The sequence below is a fragment of the Scyliorhinus torazame genome, chromosome 9 (assembly GCF_047496885.1).
Source record: "Scyliorhinus torazame isolate Kashiwa2021f chromosome 9, sScyTor2.1, whole genome shotgun sequence".
In the NCBI taxonomy this organism is placed as follows: Eukaryota; Metazoa; Chordata; class Chondrichthyes; order Carcharhiniformes; family Scyliorhinidae; genus Scyliorhinus; species Scyliorhinus torazame.
Genome location: NC_092715.1, coordinates 49,180,639 through 49,202,166, shown reverse-complemented (window position 1 = coordinate 49,202,166; position 21,528 = coordinate 49,180,639). Strand labels below are relative to the sequence as shown.

Sequence of the window (21,528 nt, the reverse complement as noted above, 5' to 3'; positions counted from 1 at the left end):
CTATTAATTCGACACCATATATCTCCCCTTCCTTTTTGTAGGAGTCGTGTAGGCTTATGCTAGGTGGTTGATTATTTGGCATGCTGCTAATAAGAGGCGTAGGATGCTGGCGAGCCAGCTGTGGCTAGACGGTTGCTTGGCAAAGGTGGAGTAGAGTTTTAAGGGCAGTACAGTAGCACAGTTGCTTCACAGCTCCAGGGTCCCAGGTTCAATTCCCGGCTTGGGTCACTGTCTGTGCGGAGTCTGCACATTCTCCCCGTGTCTGCGTGGGTTTCATCCGCGTGCTCCGGTTTCCTCCCACAGTCCAAAGATGTGCAAGTTAGGTGGATTGGCCATGCTAAACTACCCTTAGTGTCCAAAAAGGTTGGATGGGGTTACTGGGTTACGGGAATAGGTTAGAGGCATGGGCTTAAGTGGGGTGCTCTTTCAAAGGGCTGGTGCAGAATCGATGGACCAAATGGCCTCCTTCTGCACTGTAAATTCTATGATCTATGATCTATAGGAGGGCTGCCAACAGGCAGCTGTTGAAGGAGGTTGGTGCAGCAACAGTGGCTTTGGACTCCTCATTGACCCAACAAGCCGAGAAAAATTTGAAGTTTGCGAGGCAAAAGTTGTAAGTATATGGGAATAAACTGAGCAAATACTTTGCTTGCTTGACAAAGAAAAAGGCTCACTCTAGGATGATCCCCTCTTTACAACTTGTCTGCACAGTTGGTCACTTCTTTGAAAAATTCAATCAAGTTGGTCAGACATGTCATCCCCTTAACAAAACCATGCTGACTGTTCTTGATTAATCCCTGCCTCTCCAAATGGAGAAGAATTATGACTCTCAGAATTGCTTCCAACAGTTTCCCACCACTGAGGTTAGACTGACTGACCTGTAGTTTCCAAGTTTATCCCTACCTTCCTTCTTGAATAATGGTACCACATTGGCTATCCTCCTGTCCTCCAGCACCTCTCCTGTGACCAGACAGGAATTGAAAATTATTGCCAGCACTCCTTCTATTTCCTCCCTTGCCTCAGTATACAGCCTGGGATATATTTCATCTGGCCCTGGAGATTTTTCTACTTTTACGCCAACCAGCCAATCAGAAACTCCTCTCTGTCTATGCTAATTTCTTTAATTTTATCACAGTCCTTCTCTCTGAATTCTATACCCACATTGTGCCTCTCACTAGTGAACACCAACACAAAGTATTAATTTAGAACCCTACCTTCATCCTCTGACTCCACACACAAATTACCACTGTGGTCCTTAATGGGCCCTACTCTTTTCCTTGTTATCCTTTTGCCCCTAATGCACTTGTAAAACAACTTAAGATTTTCTTTTAGTTTACTTGTCAGTATCCGTTCATGTCCCCTTTTTGCTCTCCTAATTTCCTTTTTAACTTCCCTCTTGCACGTTCTAAATGCTTCTAGGGCTTCTGCTGTTTTGAGTCCTCGATAGCTTTTCCCCCTTTTTCTCCTTATCCAATGCAGTATATCTCTTGATATTCAGGGTTCACTGGATTTGTTGGCCCAACCCTTTTTCTTTATTGGAACCTGTTGGTCCTGTACTCTGCCGATTTCCTTCTTGAATGTGTCCCACTATTCTGTCACATATTTACCTAAAATGTCTGCTCTCAGTCCATTCTGGCCAAATCATATCTGATCTTATTAAAATCGGCCTTCCTCCAGTTAAGAACTTAGATTTCTGGCTCACCCTTGTCCTTTTCCATCACAATCTTGAATCCAAAGGAGTTAAGATCACTGTCTGTAAATTTTTCTCCCACTGATATTTCAACCGCTTGCCCGACTTTGTTACCTAAAAAGTAAGTCCAGGACCACCCCCTCTCTGATCTAGTCTCCTATATCCCAAGCCATGCTCTGATGGAATGTTTATTCCTCTCCCATTCAAAGTTAAGGACGCCTCATGAGATGACACATGATAAATCCAGTAAGCATTATCAATCCAATGGTAAGTGATGCAAAATGTATTCACAGTGTTCTTGTTTATTGAATCTTGTACCTGTCTGAAAGGTGTCCTGAGATTATCGAGCCGCACAGAACTCCCAGGAAAAATATTGATGTGGTAAACGGCCCTTTCCATTTTTTGTCACACACTAGGTCCCACTGCAGGAAGGTATAACATTTGAAGGCATGAGACTTTTATCTTAGAACATGGTTAACACTGTTAAGATACTTCTGTAAAATTCTTACACCACAACCTAATTTTCATTTGATATTTTGAAACTAAACAAGGAGATTTTCGCCAGTCTTACTACTGGTGGTAAATTAAATTCACCACCCGTGTAAGAACTGGAGCATTCTATCTTGTAATGCACAATATGCACAATAGATTAATCTGCTACAAAAAGTCGAGCTGGGACTATTTAAGACTATAATATCTAATTGTTGCTGAATACACATAGTTAATAGGACTTGGGCCGATGGTGGCATAGTAATAATGTCATTTCACTGGTAAGCTAAAGATCCAGGTTCTGAGGATATGGGTTCAAACCCCACCGTAGTAGCTGGTGGAATTTAATTTCAATTAATAAATCTGGACCTGAATTCTTAAGAATGTGGTAGCTAGGCACCCACTGTCCAGAGGCTTGGCGGGGAATACATCTCCGCTGACTCCGGCAGCCCAATTGTCATTTCAAGCTCTAGTGAGCATTGATTGGTAGAAGGCAGGTTATTCATTGTCACTTGGGTGGAAGTCCCACCATGGACAGTGCCACAGTAGCCGGAAGAGGCGTTGCAGCAATGTGCCTGGAACTAAGTGCAGGAAGCCAAATTTAAGGGGTAGGTTTGGTCATTTTACTGTTTCCTCCCAAGCTGCAATTTGCACTTCACCCAACAGTCCCCACCTGCCGCCGAGGCACTGCCCAACCCACTGTAAAATTAATTCCAGTTCAGGGCAGGGGGTTCCTGGAGGGAATCAGGGTTGCCACCCGCGTGTGGGTCGCGGATGGGTATCGGGAGGGTCACGGAGCGATCGGTTTTGGCGTTCCCAATCGTGGGAAGAAGTCCCCAACTGCCACCACCTGTTTTTAAGAATGATGGCCGTAGGCAGTCCCCGATTGATTGCAATGTGCTGGTCACTGCGCATGAGGGGGGGCATGGGCTGACGGGCGTCCACGTGGACACGCGGTGCTAACAGTGGTGGGCCCAGCTTGGAGCTCCGCTCCAGTGCTTGTCCTTTGCGCGCTGTCTCGGCTCATTCCCTGCCACCGATTGGCAGTATGCAACATGCTGCTGCTTGGTCAATGGCCGGCACAATGTCCACTTTTACCCCCACGGCGGTAAGTACTGGTTGGGAAGTGACTGGTTTGGATGCAGTGAGAGGAAGCCAGGCCAGGTTTGTCGGGGAGGAAAGCTGATCAATCGAGACCAGTCAATAGGGCTGACATATGTGAACACTGGAAGACACCTCCAGTTATCACTTAGTATCGCCACTCTCTGAAAACCAGGAATCATAGAATCATAGAATTTACAGTGCAGAAAGAGGCCATTCGGCCCATCGAGTCTGTCATAATATACACCAGTATATTATGGTGCAGACACACACACACACACTGATGGACATGCAGTGGGACCAATCAGCATACACAACACCGCAGCCAATCACCAGTGAGAGTACACGCACTAGAAAGACAGGGGACAGGAGAGTTCCCGCTCATTCTAGTAGCAGCCAGCTCGGAGCACAGAGCTCACAGCCTGCAACACAGACATTCACCATGTGCTGAGTGCATCACCTGGTTAGGACTAGGCAAGGGTCAACAGTTAAAGCTAGTATTGCATTTACCCACAGTTCAAGTATGTTAATATAGTTAACCTTATAATAAAATAGAGTTGCACCACTTCCAGTGTTGGTGACCTGTATGTGATCCAGAACACCCAACACATCAGAGTCTGCACCAGCTCTTGGAAAGAACACCCTACTGAAACCCATGCCTCCACCCTACCCCCGTAGCCCAGTGACCCCAGCTAACCTTTTTGTACGCTAAGGGCAATTTATCATGGCCAATCCACCTAACCTGCACATCTTTGGACTGTGGGAGGAAACCGGAGCACCCGGAGGAAACCCACCCAGACACGGGGAGGAAGCACATACGCCACACAGACTGTGACCCAAGCCGGGAATCGAACCTGGGACCCTGGAGCTGCGAAGCACCTGTGCTAACCACTGTGCTACCGTGCTGCGGTTGGAAGTAAGTGCTTTTAATGAGAATGGAGCAGGAGGCGACTTGGATGTTTCGATAGTGCAATGCAGTGGAACCAGTGAGAAATAGAGTGACATTGTGCGTGTTTGACAAGTTACTTCATCTCATCTGAAGTCGTAGTTTGTAAAGTAAAAACAAGATTGTACATTTTTCGATTATTGTTTAAATTTCTAAACAAGTGGGAAATATTTCAAACAAAGTTTGTGTGCAAATGTAAGGATGTACATGTTCAACAGAAATTGTTTTAATTTTCAGCACTTGGCAAAATCAGGGGCAGGATTCTCCGTGAACCGGCGCGATGGCCCGAACAAGGTGCCAAAAACGGCGGCAATGACTCCGCCGTCGGACCCCCCCCCCCGCCCACCCCCCCCCCGAAAGTCGCACATTCTGCGGCCGGGAATGGGCTAGCAGTGGCGTGACGTCATTCGCGATGGCGTCACCCGTCACGGACACGCGCGCCGTCAGTGACGCTTCACGGCGTCGCAGCACAAAGGCCCCCTCCCCCACATTGCAGCACAAAATCCCCCTTCCCCATATCCCTCTTCCCCATATCCCCCTTCCCCCATATCCCCCTTCCCCATATCCCCTTCCCCTATCCCCATTATCCCCTTCCCCTATATCCCCCTTCCCCCATATCCCCCTTCCCCCATATCCCCTACCCCATATCCTCTTCGTCCAGATCCCCCATATCCCCCTTCCCCCATATCCCCTTCTCCATATCCCCCTTCCCCCATATTCCCCCTTCCCCCATAACCCCCATATCCCTCTTCCCCATGTCCCCCTTCCCCCATATCCCCCTTCCCCCAGATCACCCATATCCCCCATACTCCCCCTTCCGCCATATCCCCTATATCCCCCTTCCCCCATATCCCCCTTATACCCATATCCCCCTTATCCCCATACCCCCTTCCCCCATATCTCCCTCCCTCATATTCCGCTTATCCCTCTTCCACCATATCCCCCATATCCCCTTCCCCCATATCCCCTTCCCCATATCCCCCATATCCCCTTCCCCCATATCCCCCTTCCCCATTTCCCCCATATTTCCCCTTCCCCCATATCCCCCATATCCCCTTCCCCATTATCCCCTTCCCCATATCCCATTTCCCCCATATCACCCATAACCCCCTTCCCCCTTATCCCCATATCCCCGTACCCCCATATCTCCATATCCACAATATCCCCCTGACCCCATATCCCCATTCCCCATATCCCCTACCCCATATCCCCCTTCATCCAGATCCCCCATATCCCCCTTCCCCCATATCCCCTTCCCCTTATCCCCTTCCCCCATATTCCCCCTTCCCCTATAACCCCCATATCCCTCTTCCCCATGTCCCCCTTCCCCCATATCCCCCTTCCTCCAGATCACCCATATCCCCCATACTCCCCCTTCCGCCATATCCCCTATATCCCCCTTCCCCTTATCCCCCATATCCCCCTTATCCCCATACCCCCTTCCCCCAAATCCCCCTCCCTCATATTCCGCTTATCCCTCTTCCACCATATCCCCCTTCCCCATATCCCCTTCCCCCATATCCCCTTCCCCATATCCCCCATATCCCCATATCCCCTTCCCCATATCCCCCTTCTCCATATCCCCATATCCCCTTCCCCCATATCCCCCTTCCCCATTTCCCCCATATTTCCCCATCCCCCATATCCCCCTTCCCCATTATCCCCTTCCCCATATCCCATTTCCCCCATATCGCCCATAACCCCCTTCCCCGTTATCCCCATATCCCCGTACACCCATATCCCCATATCCACCATATCCCCCTGACCCCATATCCCCATTCCCCATATCCCCCTTTCCCCATACCCACCACCCCCCATATCCCCCCTTCCCCCATATTCCCCCTTCCCCATATCTCCCTTCCCACATATCCCCCATATCCCCCTTCCTCCATGTCCCCCATATTCCCCATATCCCCCTTCCCACATATCTCCCATATCCCGCTTCCCCCATAAACCCCTCCCCATATCTCCTTCCCCATATCCCCCTTCCCCGTATCCCCCATATCCCCCACATCCCCCTTCCCCATATCCCCAATATCCCCCATATCCCTCCTTCCCCATATCCCCCTTATCCCCCTACCCCCATATCACCCATATCCACCATATCCCACTTCCCCTATATCTCGCACCTCCCCCTTCCCCATATTCCCCTTCCCCATATCCCCAATATCCCCCTTCCCCCATATCCCCCATATTCCCCCTTTCCCATATCAAGCATATCCACCATATCTGCCTTCCCCCATATCGCCCATATCCCCCTTCTCCCATATCCCCCTTCCCCATATCCCCCTTCCCCCATATCCGCCTTCCCCCTTCCCCCATATCCCCCTTCCCTCATATCCCCCCTGCCCCCTATTCCCATCTGCGTGCCTAACCATGCATGCTGTACTGTGTATTGCAGGACCAAAGGTCGACCCACCCGTCCCCACGGATGGCGACTGCCCCTAGGACAATCTAGGGCGTCCACGAGCCAGGGACAGACCCGGCCCATCAGGCATGAGACGCCCCCAGGACGATCCAGGGCGGCCACGAGCCAGGAACAGGCCCGGTCCATCAGGCATACGACGCCCCCAGGACAATCCAGGGCAGCCCCGAGCCAGGGACAGACCCGGAGCACCAGGGAGACGACCCCCCCATCTAGTGCAAGTGTGGCGACGCCGACGGGCCAGACCCAGCGACGAAGGGGGCAGCCAAAGGAACAGGCCCCCACCGCAGCCGACCCAGGACACACCTACCCAGGACACTGACGCCCAGGACACCAATGCACAGGACACTGACGCACAGGACACCAATGCACAGGACACTGACGCACACGACACTGACGCACACGACACCCACACACATGGGACGGATGGACAAAAATTACCACTCCAGGGGACACTGAACTTCGGGTCGGATGAGGAGCATGACACTACGCCACTGCTATCTCCTACACCCTCCACCATCACAGAGACACTCACCTCGGTTGGACACTTTAGCGATGAGGCAACTGGGACACTAACTGGTGCGCACAACATAGCCATCCCGGTACAGCAGGTGGAGGCAGGAGCAGCCGAGGGGCCGGGTGGTCGGAGGGCAGCCCGGCGCAAGCAATCATCTGCTGCCCAGACGACTCCCGGGTTCCTGGGGTTACCACACCCACCCATAGACCCAATACAGTCATGGACCAAGGGACGATCGAAGAGGGTGACGGCCGGCTTGCGATATCTGCAGTCGCAGGTGGAGGAGCCCACCCACGTGCAGGAGCAGGGAGTGGTGCCGGTCATGCGTGCCACCCAGGCCGAAACCGCACGGGTGGCGTCCGCGGAGGAGGCAATGGGTGCGACGGTGTCAGACATGGTTCGCAGTATGCAAGGCCTGGTGCGTTCCACATGGGCAGCGCCCGTGGCCCAGCAGCTGATCACAGAGGCGCTCAATGCCGTGGCCCAGTCTCAGCAGGCCGTGGCCCAGTCTCAGCAGGCCATGACGCAGTCCCAGTAGGCATTGGCCCAGTCTCTGCAGGCCATCGCTGAGGTCATCGGCGCTATTGCCCAGGTGCTGGCCGGCGTCGCCCAGACACAGACAGGGATGGCCAACTCCCTGAGCTCCATGGCTGCAAACTTGCAGACCCTTGTTGATACCAGGGCGGGTCTCCAGGACTGGCAGCGCCAGGTGTTGGGGGGGGGCGTCGGATGCTCGATCCGGGCTGGAATAGCACAGGGCTAAATCGTTGGCTTTGAAAGCAGACCAAGGTAGGCCAGCAGCACGGTTCAATTCTCGTACCAGCCTCCCCGAACAGGCGCCGGAATGTGGCGACTAGGGCTTTTTCACAGTAACTTCGTTTGAAGCCTACTTGTGACAATAAGCGATTTTCATTTTCATTTCATTTCATCCCTGACCCATGTAGAGGCCCGGGGACCATCGGGCACCCCGAAGGGAGGAGAAGGTGGTGTGGTCCGTCACGGGTCCCCCTGTAGGGGAGCTCCCAGAACACCGCGACACCTCGGACTCCCCCCCTTCCGTCCCAGGTGCATCTGGTGTGCAACGGGCAGGACAGGCTGGCGCCTCGCCATCCCAGTCGCCCGAGCCGCAGCCTGGCCCATCTAGTCCGGGCCACCCCAGGAAACGGCCGCCAAAGGGGACCCTAGTCACAGGGCAGGAATCACAGGAGTCCACCTCCAGTTCTGCTGTACCGTCTGGGGAACCACCGAAGGCCAAAAAATTAGACACTGAGTAAGTTGGCACGGGTGCAGGGCACAGATTAGTTCTGGGGCTAGGGCATGTGTATGAACAGTTTGTTATTAAAATCACTTTCACACCTACAGAAGCTGCCTTTGTGCTCTGTCCGATGCGTGCGGGGGTGTGGTGTGAGGTGAGCGCCAGTGTATATGAGGGGTGATAGAACGTCGGCCTCAGGTGAGTGTGTCCCTCCCTCCCCCCGGGTCGCCCTCGCCATCCCCCCGGGCAGATGACGTGACCGTGCGCTGCAGTGTCACGGCCGCATGCAGGGACGGTCCGGGTGGAGGGTGGTACTGTGGCCATGGGTCAGACATTGTCCAACGATGTAGAGCCCAGAGCTCATCGCAGAGCGGGTTGTCATCATCCTCCATGGCCTCCAATAGACACGCTTCCACCGGCGACCGTGTAAGCCCGGCCCGTTGTGCAATGGAGGGGTGCTGTGCATGCGGGTGGGGTGAGGGTGGTTGGTGGTGGGTGGGTGGGGTGAGGGTGGTAGGCTGGTCGGTGAGTAGGGCCAGGGTGGTAGGCTGGTGCCGTAGTGTGCAGTCTGTGCCCATACTCGGCAGTTCCCACGTCACCCCTAGTCCATGAGCCGGGCGGCTATCAGCCTGTCCCGTGCCTGCTGGCCCAGCCGGTAACGGTGGGCAGCCTCCCATCCATGTCCAGCCCGTCTGTCCTGACCATTGCCCCCATCCTCCTCATCTGGGAGGTCTGTGCCTCGTCTTGCTGCTCCTCCCCTTCCCCCTACTCTGCCTGCAGCACATCGCCCCTCTGCTGGGCTCTGTTGTGCAGGACGCAGCAGACCACAACCATGCGGCCGACCGTGTCTGACGGGTACTGGAGGGCCCCTCCAGAGCGGTCCAGGCACCTGAAGTGCATCCTTAGCAGCCCAAAGCACCTCTCTGTCACACCCCTGGTCGCTGCATGAGCATCACTGTAGCAGTTCTCCGCGTCAGTCTGTGGCCTCCGTATAGGCGTATACAGCCACGACCGCAACGGGTAACCCCAGTAACCAGCCCCTCAGCCGGGTGGGACGTCCTTCGAACATGGTGGGGATGAAAGATTGCGCCAATGCGAATGAGTCATGTACACTGCCCGGGTACCGGGCGCAGACGTGCAGGATCATCATGCGGTGGTAGCAGACCACCTGCACGTTCATGGAATAGGTCATCTTCCCATTCGTGAACACGGCCCTGTTATCCGCAGGTGGCCGCACAGCGACGTGTATCCCATCGCTCGCCCCCTGGATCATGGGCATCCTGGATGCCGCGGCGAAGCCCGCTGCCCGGGCATCCTGGCTGGCCCGGTGCACAGGGAACTGGATGTAGCGGTCCGCAATGGCATATAGGGCGTCTGTCACTGCACGGATGCACCAGTGCACCGATGCCTGCGAGATGCCGGACAGGTCCCCACTCGGCGCCTGGAATGACCCCATGGCATAAAAGTTCAGGGCCACCGTAACCTTGAAGGCCACGGGGAGAGGGTGTCCTCCCCCAGTGCCACGCGGTGCCAGGTGTGCCATCAGGTGGCAAATGTGTGCCACGGTTTCCCGGCTCATCCAGAGTCACCTCCTGCATGCCCGGTCCGTGAAGTCCAGGTACGACGAGCGGGGCCGGTACACATGGGGCCTCATCGGGCGTCTCCATCGCCGTGGCACCACCACCACCTCCTCCTCCTCCTCGTCCTGTTGTGTGGGCGGCTGCCACCTGCCTCCCTGTGGCACAATCCTCCGCCGCCTCCCTGGCACGCTCCTGCTCCAGCTCCCCCAGGGCAACATGCTGTAGCCACCTGGGTTGGCCAATTCCTGATGTAAAATGGAGAACAGCAAAGGCGGAAGGGAAATTCAGCCAACACAGGCAGAAACTAGCAGGTGCAAGTTTACTGTGTATTAAACTCTGCAAAAGCCCAGACAGCATCGATACCAGCAACCATCTGCATAATAATGTAGCGGCCATCTACATACTAATGAGCGATCCCCGGGAACAATCGAAACATTTAAGGTAAACAAAGCCAAGCCAGACTCCTCGGCGCCAGCAGGAGCCAAGGTTAGCGGACACCTCAAGACTGCCCATCGATCAGGGAACCACTCCAGTATTGGAGAAATCGAACCAAGCGATTGGAACAAAGTCCAATCACTTGAAACCAGGTACGGGGTCTGCCCCGAAAGGCGGGAAGCCCCTGGGACTATAAAGTAAAGCCCCCAAGTTCAAATCATCCTTCTTGACAGGGTCACTCAGCAACGCGAACGAACCCTTGACAGTGACCTGTCCAGCTGCCGCCAAAGAACGTAAGTCTCAAGTCAACGCTCGCTGCGAGATAGGCGCTCCTAGCTACCAGTCCAAACCAGCTTTTGAATCCCGCAGACTCAGAACCCGAACAAAAGGCCATTTGTTCCCCTGACCTGGTGGGCCAGTCCGAAGCTAAGTATTAGCCTGTTAGTGATAGAAATAGCTTAGAAAGTAGAGTTTATGCATGAGTAGATTTGACTATGTGTATAGAAAAATGCTTTGATTTGAATCTTACTAATTGGTGTACTGAGTTATTGATCATTACTTGAACTTGAACCTCGTGGCGGTATCATAAAGGTACCTGGCGACTCTAGAGCAAAGGTTATAAAACAGAGCCAATTGAACCAACCAAAAGTTAGCAACAATGTAGAAGTGCGACTCCCGCCACGGCGGCCAACATCGCTGCGTGATGACCAAACATAACGGCCTGCAGGGGGTGGGTGGATAGACGACATGTCTCCATTGCCCATACGCCCCCCCCCCCCCTCCCCCCCCGCAGCCAGGTGCCATGGGCTGCATGGTTGGTCCCGATTGTTGGCAGCTGGCACATGGCCAGGCGGATCCCCCCCCCCCCCCCCCCCTCCCCGGCACACACAGTCCCCAAACCCTCCCTCTTCCCTCCCCGGCACGCACCCTCTCCACCACGCACCTTCTCCATCACGCACCCTCTCCAACACCCCCCTCCCCTCGCTCCCCAGCCCCTCCCCCCTCCCCCCCAGCCTCTCCCTCCCCCCAGCCCCTCCCCACAGCCCCTCCCATCCTCTCCCTCCAGCCCCTCCCTCCCCCAATCTGTCCCTCCCCCTCAGCACCTTCCATCCCACCAGCCCCTGCCCCACCCACCCAGCCCCTTTCCCCAGCACCTGCCCCCACCCCCCATCCCCTCCTCCATCCCCAACCTCTCCCCCAGCCACTCCCCCAGTCCCTCCCACTTCTCCCCCCAGCCCCTCCCTCCCCCAGCCCCTCCCTCCCCAACCCCTCCCCTCGGCACGACCCCCCCTCCACCTGCGGCCATGCCGTCACTTCTCCAGCGGCTGCCCCACGCCGACCCCTACCTCCGCGCTGGGCGGCATCAACCATCACGACTGGTTGACGCCGTTAAATAGGTGGTTTGATTTACGCCGGCGTAACCCGTGGTCACGTCGGCGGGACTTCGGCCCATCCGGCCCGGAGAATTGGGGCGGCCCCGGGGCCCGCTGCATCGCGCCGGTCCTTGACATTCTCCGAGGTGATTCACGTCGACGGGATTTTTGGGGGCCGGCGAATATCGCGGGGCAGCCGGGCGGGATTTACGCCGCCCCGCGCCAATTCTCCGACCCGCCGGGGGGTCGGAGAATCCCGCCCCAGGTATTGGAAATAAAGATTCAAAGTAAAAACAAAGAATGCTGGCCACAACCATCCTTTAAATATGAATGATAGAATCTTTCCGGCAGAGGTCACGCGCTGGCATGTACACTGATGTGTCCTGTACGTCAATGCTTTGGGTGCAAAATCATAGAAGTGAGATTCTTCCATTTTGTAGCTGCCAGCAAGCAAGCAACAGGATGGTGTGAAGAACTGAAGATGGGTCATTGTTTTAGTAAGGAAGAGAGGGCCAGAGATACAAACAAGCCAGGATCTCACAACTGAATCTGCTGGAGAGAGCTTCACAGGCTTGTTCTCGGCAGGACAAAGCAGTGCGGGTGTGAGATGGCCCCAGAGCTCCAGGGCCTCTGGTGAACAAACAATTAAGAAGAAATGAAAATACGGGAACAAAGTAGTATGAAGATGATTGCTTGAGGTATGGCTTTAATTGTGCCAATGCAAATCAGGATGCAAAGCCCATGTGTTATATGCAGGGAAGTACTGGCAAATTAAGTTTAAAACACTCAAATCTTCAAAGGCATTTGAAGACTAAGCATGGTGAGTTCGAGGACAAACCTCTTGATTTTTTTCAAAGCATGCAGCGAGAACTTAAATCATCATCTGAAGTCCTTAGCAAAAAATGTAACATTGAATGATGAAGCAAGAGAGATCTTGAGGACCAAGCCGGCTCACCTGCCGCATTAAAGGTAAGCAATAATGGTGTGTTGCAAAGGTCGGCCGGCGTGGGTCGCTAACGTCAGCCAGCATGGGTCCCGAAAGTCTGCTGGTTGGTAAAAGTGGGTCCCAGGAAAAAAAGATTTTTTTTCTGCATTACTAATGTCACAACATATCATTATCACAGTGGGGTGCCTTTTTTGTTTTATTTGTTAATGGGATGTGGGTGCTAGGCCAGCTTTTTTAATGCCCATCCCTGATTGCACTTCAGAAGGGGGTGATGAGCTATCATCCTGAGCCACTGCAATCCACGTAGCATGAATGCACCCAGTTCTATTAGGGAGGACCCAGCGATAGTGAAGCAACACCGATTATAGCTCCAAGTCAGGTTGGCTTGGAGGACAACTTGCAGGTGGTGATGTTCCTATGCTCTCCTGCCTTTTTAGGTCATAGAGAGTGTGGGTTAGGAAGCTGCTGTCGAAAGAGCTTTGGTAAGTTGCTGCACTGCATCTTGTTGATGGTAAACACTGTTGCCACTGTGCATCGGTGGTGGAGGGAGTGAATGTTTAAAGTGGTAGATGGGGTCCAAACAAATGTGTTGATTTCTCCTGGATGATGTGGAGCATCTTGAGTTTTGTTGGAACTGCATTCACCAAACATATTGAGAATATTCCATCATAATCCTGACTTATGCCTTGTAGGTGATGGACAGCCTTGGGGAGTCAGCAGGTAAATTGCCCTCTGCTGAATTGCAAGCCTCTGACCTGTCATTAGTTACAGTATCTATATGACTGGTCCAGTTCAGTTTCAGGCCAATGGTGACCCCCAGAATGTTGATAGCGGATTCAGTGATGGTAATGCCTTTGAATGTCATGGGGAGATGGTTGGATCCTCTCTTGTTGGAGAAGGTTATTGCTTGGCATTTGTGTGACACAAGCGTTCCTTCCCACTTATCAGCCCAAGCCTGAATATTGTCCAAGTTTTGCTGCATACAGCAAGGACCTCTTCAGTATCTGAGAAGTCACTAATGGTGCAGAACATTGTACAATCATCAGTGAACATCCCCACCCTTTGATGAAGGGAAGGCAATTGACTAAGCAGCTGAAGATGGTTTAACCTGCGGCACGACACTGCAAAACAATTCACAGTTCACTCTTTGATTGAGAGGCCCAAGTCGTTATAGAGTCTTTGATGTGGGGCTATGATTACAAATATTTTTATAGGGGATTAAGCACTTGAATGAAATGCATGTTCTTTTATAAGGGATTATGTAGTTGAGGGAATATAAAAGTTATGAATGGGCCATAGGTTGGCATGGAGATCATGAAGAGCCATGAGGGCTAAGTGAGGGTGCATGGAGAGTGTGTGGGTGGGTAAAGGGTGAAAGTGGGAGAGATGTATTTTGTTTTTTTTACAAAGGGGAAAAGTCCCAGTTCACCAAGGTGGGAATGGTGCACAGCCAGCTTCTGCACCCAACAATCTGGGGGTTTCTGCCAAAATTGGTTGAGCTGTCTCATAGACTAGCCAAGCAACAGCCTGACATAGTCATATTCACAGAATCATACCTTACAAATAATATCCCAGACACCACTATCACTATCCCTGAGTATGTCCTATCCCACCGGAATGACAGACCCAGCAGAATGGTGGCACAATAGTGTGCAGTCAGGAGGGAGTTGCCCAGGTAGTCCTCAACATCAAATCTGGACCCCATGAAATCCCATGGCACCAGAACAAACATGGGCGAGGAAACCTCCAGCCAATTATCATGTAAGGTTCACCCTCAGCTGATGAATCAGTACTCCTCCATGTTGAATACCACTTGGAGGAAGAACTGAGGGTGGCAAGGACGCAGGATATCCTCTTGGTTGGGCACTTCTTAGTCCATCACCAAGAGTGGCTCAGTAGTGCCACCATAGACCGAGGTGGTCAGCCCATAAAGGACATAGCTGGGTGGCATGGTGGCACAGTGGTTAGCACTGCTGCCTTACGGTGCTGAGGACCCGGGTTCGATTCCGGCCCTGGGTCACTGTCCGTCTGGAGTTTGCACATTCTCCCCTTGCCTGCATGGGTCTCACCCCCACAACCCAAAGATCTGCAGAGTAGGTGGATTGGCCATGCTAAATTACTCCTTAATTGGAAAAAATAATTGGGTACTCTAAATTTTAAAACAAATAAATAAATAAAATCAAAATTAAAGGGCGTAGCTAATAGACTGGGGCTGCAGCGGGTGTTTAGAGAACCAACAAGAGGGAAAAACATACTTGACCTCTTCCGACCAATCTGCCTGCCGCAAATTCATCTGTCAATGACAGTATCCATAGACCTGACCACCACACAGTCCTTGTGGAGACAAAGTCCCGTCTTCAGATTGAAGATACCCCTCATCATGTGTAAGGCATTAGCACAGTGCTAAAAGGGATTGACTGCGATCTAGCAACTCATGACTGGGCATTCATGAGGCACTGTGGGCCATCAGCAGCAGCCACAATCTACAGCCTCATGGCCTGGCATATCCCCCATTCTACCATTACCAGAAGGCCAGGAGATCAACCCTAGTTCTGTTGCCTTTTTTACTCGCTATAAATATGGCAATCAATAAGGTTGCCCTTCTTTCTTTAGATAGCGATATTATATTGCTTTCAGAGTCGCCAGGTATCAAATGATACCGCCACAAGGTTCAATCGGGTATCGATCAAAGAGCCAAACAACCAGTTAGTTAGGTCAAGATCAATGGTACTTTATTTACACACAAGATTAATTTACACATGCAACATAAACACTAGTTAAACTACACCTAACAACTATGACAACCTGTACTTAACTTCAGGCACCCGGCTTAGGTCAGAGAAACAGTGGCCTTTGTTCGAATCTGGATCTACTGGGTCTGGACAAGGAACTGCTGCTCAGCTGGGCTCATCTGTCTGGTAGCGAGCGTTGAACTTGAACTTGCTTCTGGTGGTGCTGCAATTGGAGGTGGACGTTGCCGGAGCGCCAGGTCCAAAAGAGGTCGAACACATGGCCATGTCTCTCTTTAACCTTGGGGAGTTTTGCGCTCTTTTGGGCGGTCCTTAGGTTTGGACCCAATTAATTGGGCAATTCTCGATCACTGCCTTCGATCTGAGCCAATAAAGGGGCAGATGCCTTGATGGCTTGGCATCATTGACCCTGTTGTTGATGCTTCCTGAGTAAAGGGAGTGGTGCCGAAATGTCTGGGACTCGGTTACTCGAGTATCAACCCTTTGTCTTACGGAGATGGGCCATTAAATGCTAATCGGTTGGGGGTTTCGATGCTGTCTGGATTCTTTGCTCACAAATATACATTCAGGCTCTGTGCCTGCCTGAATCTTACATTGTCCATATTTCCCGTTAGGCTTTGCGAATGTCCATGTTTCTTTTTGTAGGTGGCCATCCCAGATGGCTACAGTTCAATGAAGAGTGCAGGAGAGCGTGCCAGGAGCAACACAATGCATACCTAAAAATGGGATGTCAACCTAGTAAAGTTACATCATAGGACTACTTATGTGCCAAACAGCATAAACAACAAGTAATAGACAGAGCTAGGCCATCACACAACCAACGGATCAGATCTAAGTTCTGCAGTCCTGCCATATCCAGCTGTGAATGGCGGTGGACAATTAAACAACTCACTGGAGGAGGAGGCTCCACAAATATCCCCATCCGCAGTGATGGAGGAGACCAGCACATATGTGCAGAAGACAAGGCTGAAGCATTCGCAACAATCTGTAGCCAGAAGTGCCGAGTGGATGATCCATCTCGGCCTCCTCCGGAGTTCCCCAGCATTACAGACGTCAGTCTTTAATCAATTAATTTAATTCCATGTGATATCAAGAAACAGCTGAAGGCACTGGATACTGCAAAGGCTATGGGCCTGACAATATTTCATTAATAGTACTGAAGACCTGTACTCCAGCACTTGCCGCACCCCTACCCAAGCAGTTCTAGCACAGATGCAACACCGGCATCTATCGGCAATGTGAAAAATTACCCAGGTACTTCCTGTACAGGACAAATTCAAACAGACCAATTACAGGCCTAACAATTTACTCTTGATCATCAGTAAAGTGTTGGATAGGGTCATCAATAGTTTTTAAAAATTCATTTATGGGATGTGGGCGTCGCTGGTTAGGCCAGCATTTATTGCCCAACCCTAGTTACCCTTCAGGCTATCAAGCGGCACTTACTCAACAATAGCCTGCTCACGGATGCTCAGTTTGGATTCTGACAGGGTCACTCAGCTCCTGACCTCATTACAGCCTTGGCTCAAACATGGACAAAAGAGCTGAATGCCAGAAGTGAGTTTAGAGTGATTGCCCTTGACACCAATGCAGTATTTGATGGCATCAAGGAGCCCCATCAAAACTAGATTCAATGAAAATCACGGGGAAAACTCTCCAATGTTTGGAGTCATACTTAGAACAAAGAAAGATGCAGCAAGACCTAGATAATAGATAGGCTTGAGCTGACAAGTGGCAAGTAATATTCATGCCACACAAGTGCCAGGCAATGACTATCTCCAACAAAAGAGTATTTGTCCACCAACCCTTCACATTCAACGTCATTACTATCACTGAATCCCACAACGATCAACATCCTGGGGGTTACCGTTCAACAGAAACCAAACTGGACTAGCCATAGAAATACTATGGCTACCAAGGCAGGTCGGAGACTTGGGGTGCGATTCTCCGCTCCCGCGACTAAGTGCCCACGCCGTCGTGAACGCCGTCGAGGTTCACGACGTCGCGAAACTGCCCCGATCTCGACCGATTCACGGCCCGAAAATGGGCTGGGATCGGGGCCACGAGAAACTCGGGGGGCGTGTCGCGAAAACAGCGTCGTCAGCGCGCGCCGGTGCGCCGCTTAAATGACCTGGCTGGCGCCGCGTAACTGGCGTCACCTGCGCCGGCGCCAACCCATGCATACGTGGTTGCCGTCCTCCCCGAGGCCGCCCCACAAGAAGATGATGGGTGGATCTTGCGGGGCACGAAGGAAAGGAGGTCCACCTTCGGAGAGGCCGCCCGCCGATCGGTGGGCACCGATCGCGGGCCAGACCCCTTTTGAGTCCTACCCCGGTGAAAGAACCCCCCTCGCCCCATTACAGGCCGCCCCCCCCCAGGTGTGGATGGTGCCGGTGGGAAGCCGTCGTTTTGGGCAGGCTGCTCGGCCCATCTGGGCCGGAGAATAGCGGGTGTAGCGGAGAATCGCCATTTTGGATGTCCCGGGCAAATCTCCGGCCTGCGCCGCGCAGAACTCGACGGAGCCGTTCTCGCCGCTTGAGTGAATCGCGGGACAGCGTCGGACCGGCATCGTTGGGAAAAATGGCGCGCCGGGGGATTCTCCCAACCGCGCCGGAGCAGAGAATCGCGCCCTAGGTATCCTGCAGCGGGTAACTCACCTCCTGACTCCCCAAAGCCTGTCCACCACCTACAAGGCTCAGGTCAGGAATGTGTAGGAGCAATGTGTACCATCTACAAACTGCACTGCAGGAACTCACCACGGCTCCTTCGGCAGTAACGTCCAACCCCAAAACCTCTACCATCCAGAAGGACTACAGCAGCAGATACAGGGAACCTCAGCGCCTGTACGTTCACTTCCAAGTAACTCACCATCCTGACTTAGAAATATATCGTCGTTCCTTCACTGTCGCTGGGTTTTAAATAAAGGATGAAGAAGCAAAAGAGAGCATAAGGACATGGGTGCTCGGGCCAGGAGCGGAGGAGAGGGGAAAACCATGAGAATCAAGAAGACAAAGGCAGTCAGTCTGTAGTAGACAACAGGAACCTCAAGTTTTCCATTTAATTTTTGATTCGGGGAATGCACTGTAGTATATAAGAAGCATAGACAGTGCTTTAAGTTGCAATCCAATAAACTGCATCATCTGAAAATGGTTAACTTTCACTTGGTAACAATCGTGTCACACAAGTGCCAGGAAATGACCATCTCCAACAAGAGAGGATCTAGCCATCATCCCTTGGCATTCAATACATTATCTTCACTGAAATCCCTACTGTCAACATCCAGTGTGTTATCACTGACCAGAAAATGAACTGGACTGGCCATTTAAATACTGTGGCTACGAGAGTAGGTCAAAGGCAAGGAATCCTGCGGCGATTAACTCACCTCCGGATGCCCCAAAGCCTGAACACCATCTACAAGGCACAATTCAGGAGTGTGATGGAATACCCTCCACTTGCCTGGATAAGCGAAGTTCCAACGACACTTAAGAAGCTCAACACCATCCAGGGCAAAGCATCTCACTTGGTTGGCACCCTCTCCACCACCTTCAACATTCACAGCCTCCACCACCGATGGAGTGTAGATGAACTGCAGCAACCCACCAAGGCTTGTTTGACAATACCTTTCAAACCTGTAATCTTCACAGGTCAGAAGAACAAGACAGAAGATGCATGAGAACACATCAGCTACAGGTTTGTCTCCAAACCACACAATATCCTGTCATGGAGCTATATCACCATTTCTTTGGTCCCGTTGGGTCAAAATCCTGGAACTCGGTCCCTGACAGCACTGTGGGTGTACCTACACCTCATGGACTGTAGCGGCTCAAGAAACCAGCTCACCACCACCTTCTCAAGAGCAATTGGGAATGGGCAACAATAGATAGTCTGGCCAGAAATGACCATATCCTCTGAGCAAGAAAGTCCACCTCATCTCAGTCTTAAATGTACAACCCTTTATTTTTAAAAGAACCCGTCCTTTTAAATGATAGTTGCAAATGATATGTGACAAGCTGCACATCAACTGGTATTGATCACAGGCACAGCAAGGGCAGGGATCTGATTCAAGTTCTGCCACCATTCAGAAAATGGTAATCTCAGAGCTGAGCTCCATTGAATAATGAAATGGCCTGTAATGATAAATTAGCGGAGTTGTCTTCAAGACTCTCACTGTCCCAGTCTTTCCAGCTCTCTTTGCTACTTGGTTACATCAGTGTAGATCAGATTACCTTTCGAAGGAACGGATTGTTCTGTAATCCGAAGGATTGCAGCTGCTGTTAGTGGTAGACGAGTAACAAGGCGATATCTTTCTCAACAGCCGTGTTAATGTTTAAGACATGGGTATCTCTGTCGCTTGTTTTCAGTATTATAACACAAGGTACATACGAGGGAAGATAACACTCATTGGAATCCGTGCCGCCACCTCATTCTTCCTCATCAGAGAATGAAGAATATACAAGACTACTAGAAAGATAAACATGGTAATTAACTCTGACCTATCTAAATTTCTCAATGAACCAGCAGTATAAGTAGCTGACATTGCAAAGTAACTACTATCATGCCAGGAACACGTGCTAAAAATAGAGGTTGACAGAGAAAGTATTTTGAAAACAAGTATAAGGCCAATCAGTCAATATGTTACCATGAAATACATTTAAGATCCACAGTCGTAGAAGTACGGGCTCGAACAGCCCCTAACAAGGCTCTTAATACATATGTAAAAGCAAATGATTGTGGATGCTGGAATCTGAAACAAAAAGAGAAAATACTGGACAATCTTAGCAGGTCTGACAGCATCAGTGGGGAGAGAAGAGAGCTAACGTTTCGAGTCTGGATGACTCTTTGCCAAAGCTGTCAAAGTAGGAGGAGGGTTACAAAGTGGGAGGAAGAGTTGGGAGAGGGTATGGAGGAGGGCTTCTGGTGTGAGGTGTTCCGGAGGGTGAATGCCTCCATCTCGTGTGCGAGGTTGGGGCTGATACAGCTGAAGGTGGTGTATAGAGCGCACCTTACAAGGGCGAGGATGAGCCGGCTCTTTGAGGGGGTAGAAGATGTGTGTGAACATTGCCGGGGGGGGGGGGGGGGCTAACCACGTTCATATGTTTTGGTCCTGTCCAAAGCTGGAAGATTACTGGAAGGAGGTTTTTAGGGTAATCTCTAAAGTGGTACACGCAAAACTGGACCCGGGCACTCGGGTGGCCATATTCGGGGTGTCGGATCAGCCGGGGTTGGAAACGGGTGCGGAGACAGATGTTGTAGGCTTCGCCTCGTTGATCACCCGAGGGTGGATCCTGTTGGGATGGAGATCAACCTCTCCACCCTGTGCCCTGGCGTGGCGGGGTGACCTGCTGGAGTTCTAGACACTTGAGAAGGTCAAATTTGAACTGAGGGGAAGGATGGAGGGGTTCTACAATTCATAGGCATTATTCATTATGCACTTTCGAGAATTGGATTACAGCGAACATTAGGGGTGGTTGGTTGGGAGAGTTGGGTGGAGGGGGACTGTATGTGTCAATGGCGACTATGGGTGATTCCTGATTCCCTTTTGTTATTTGTGTATGTTAACATGCGGGATGCTGTTTGGGAGTTTGGTGGCAGGATGGGAACGCTGTTATTGATATGGGGATTGACATTGCATTCGTTACTGATCATTGTTTATTGTTGGTGGGTGTAAGTTTGGGAGAAAATGTGAAATAGGAGAATAAAAATGTTTTTTTTAAAAGTAGGAGGGTCATTTTGGGTGGGTAGAGTTCATGTTGTGCACAACTGGCCGACTTTTCTTTTTATAAATTTAGTGTACCCAATTCATTTTTTCCAATTAAGGGGCAATTTAACATGGCCAATCCACCTAGCCTGCACATCTTTGGGTTGTGGGGGCAAAACCCACGCAAACACGGGGAGAATGTGCATACTCCACACGGACAAACTGGCGACTAAAGGGTCTCCCAAATAGTTAGGTAAATGGATGAGAACTGTGGGCGAGCATGTTCTCACATGTAAACCGGCCCTCCTCACACACTGTCACAA

The 21,528-nt window shown here is 51.6% G+C and overlaps 1 protein-coding gene across 1 annotated transcript in view; it reads right to left on the bottom strand.

Annotated features, from left to right (window-relative positions):
* The window catches only part of LOC140429963 (organic cation/carnitine transporter 2-like), a 317,607-nt gene that overhangs the window by 281,972 nt on the left and 14,107 nt on the right, over positions 1–21,528 (bottom strand). The window contains exon 3 of the mRNA XM_072517551.1: positions 2,009–2,112. Within this exon, the coding sequence (XP_072373652.1) occupies positions 2,009–2,112 (104 nt within the window). The remainder of the gene's footprint in view (positions 1–2,008; positions 2,113–21,528) is intronic.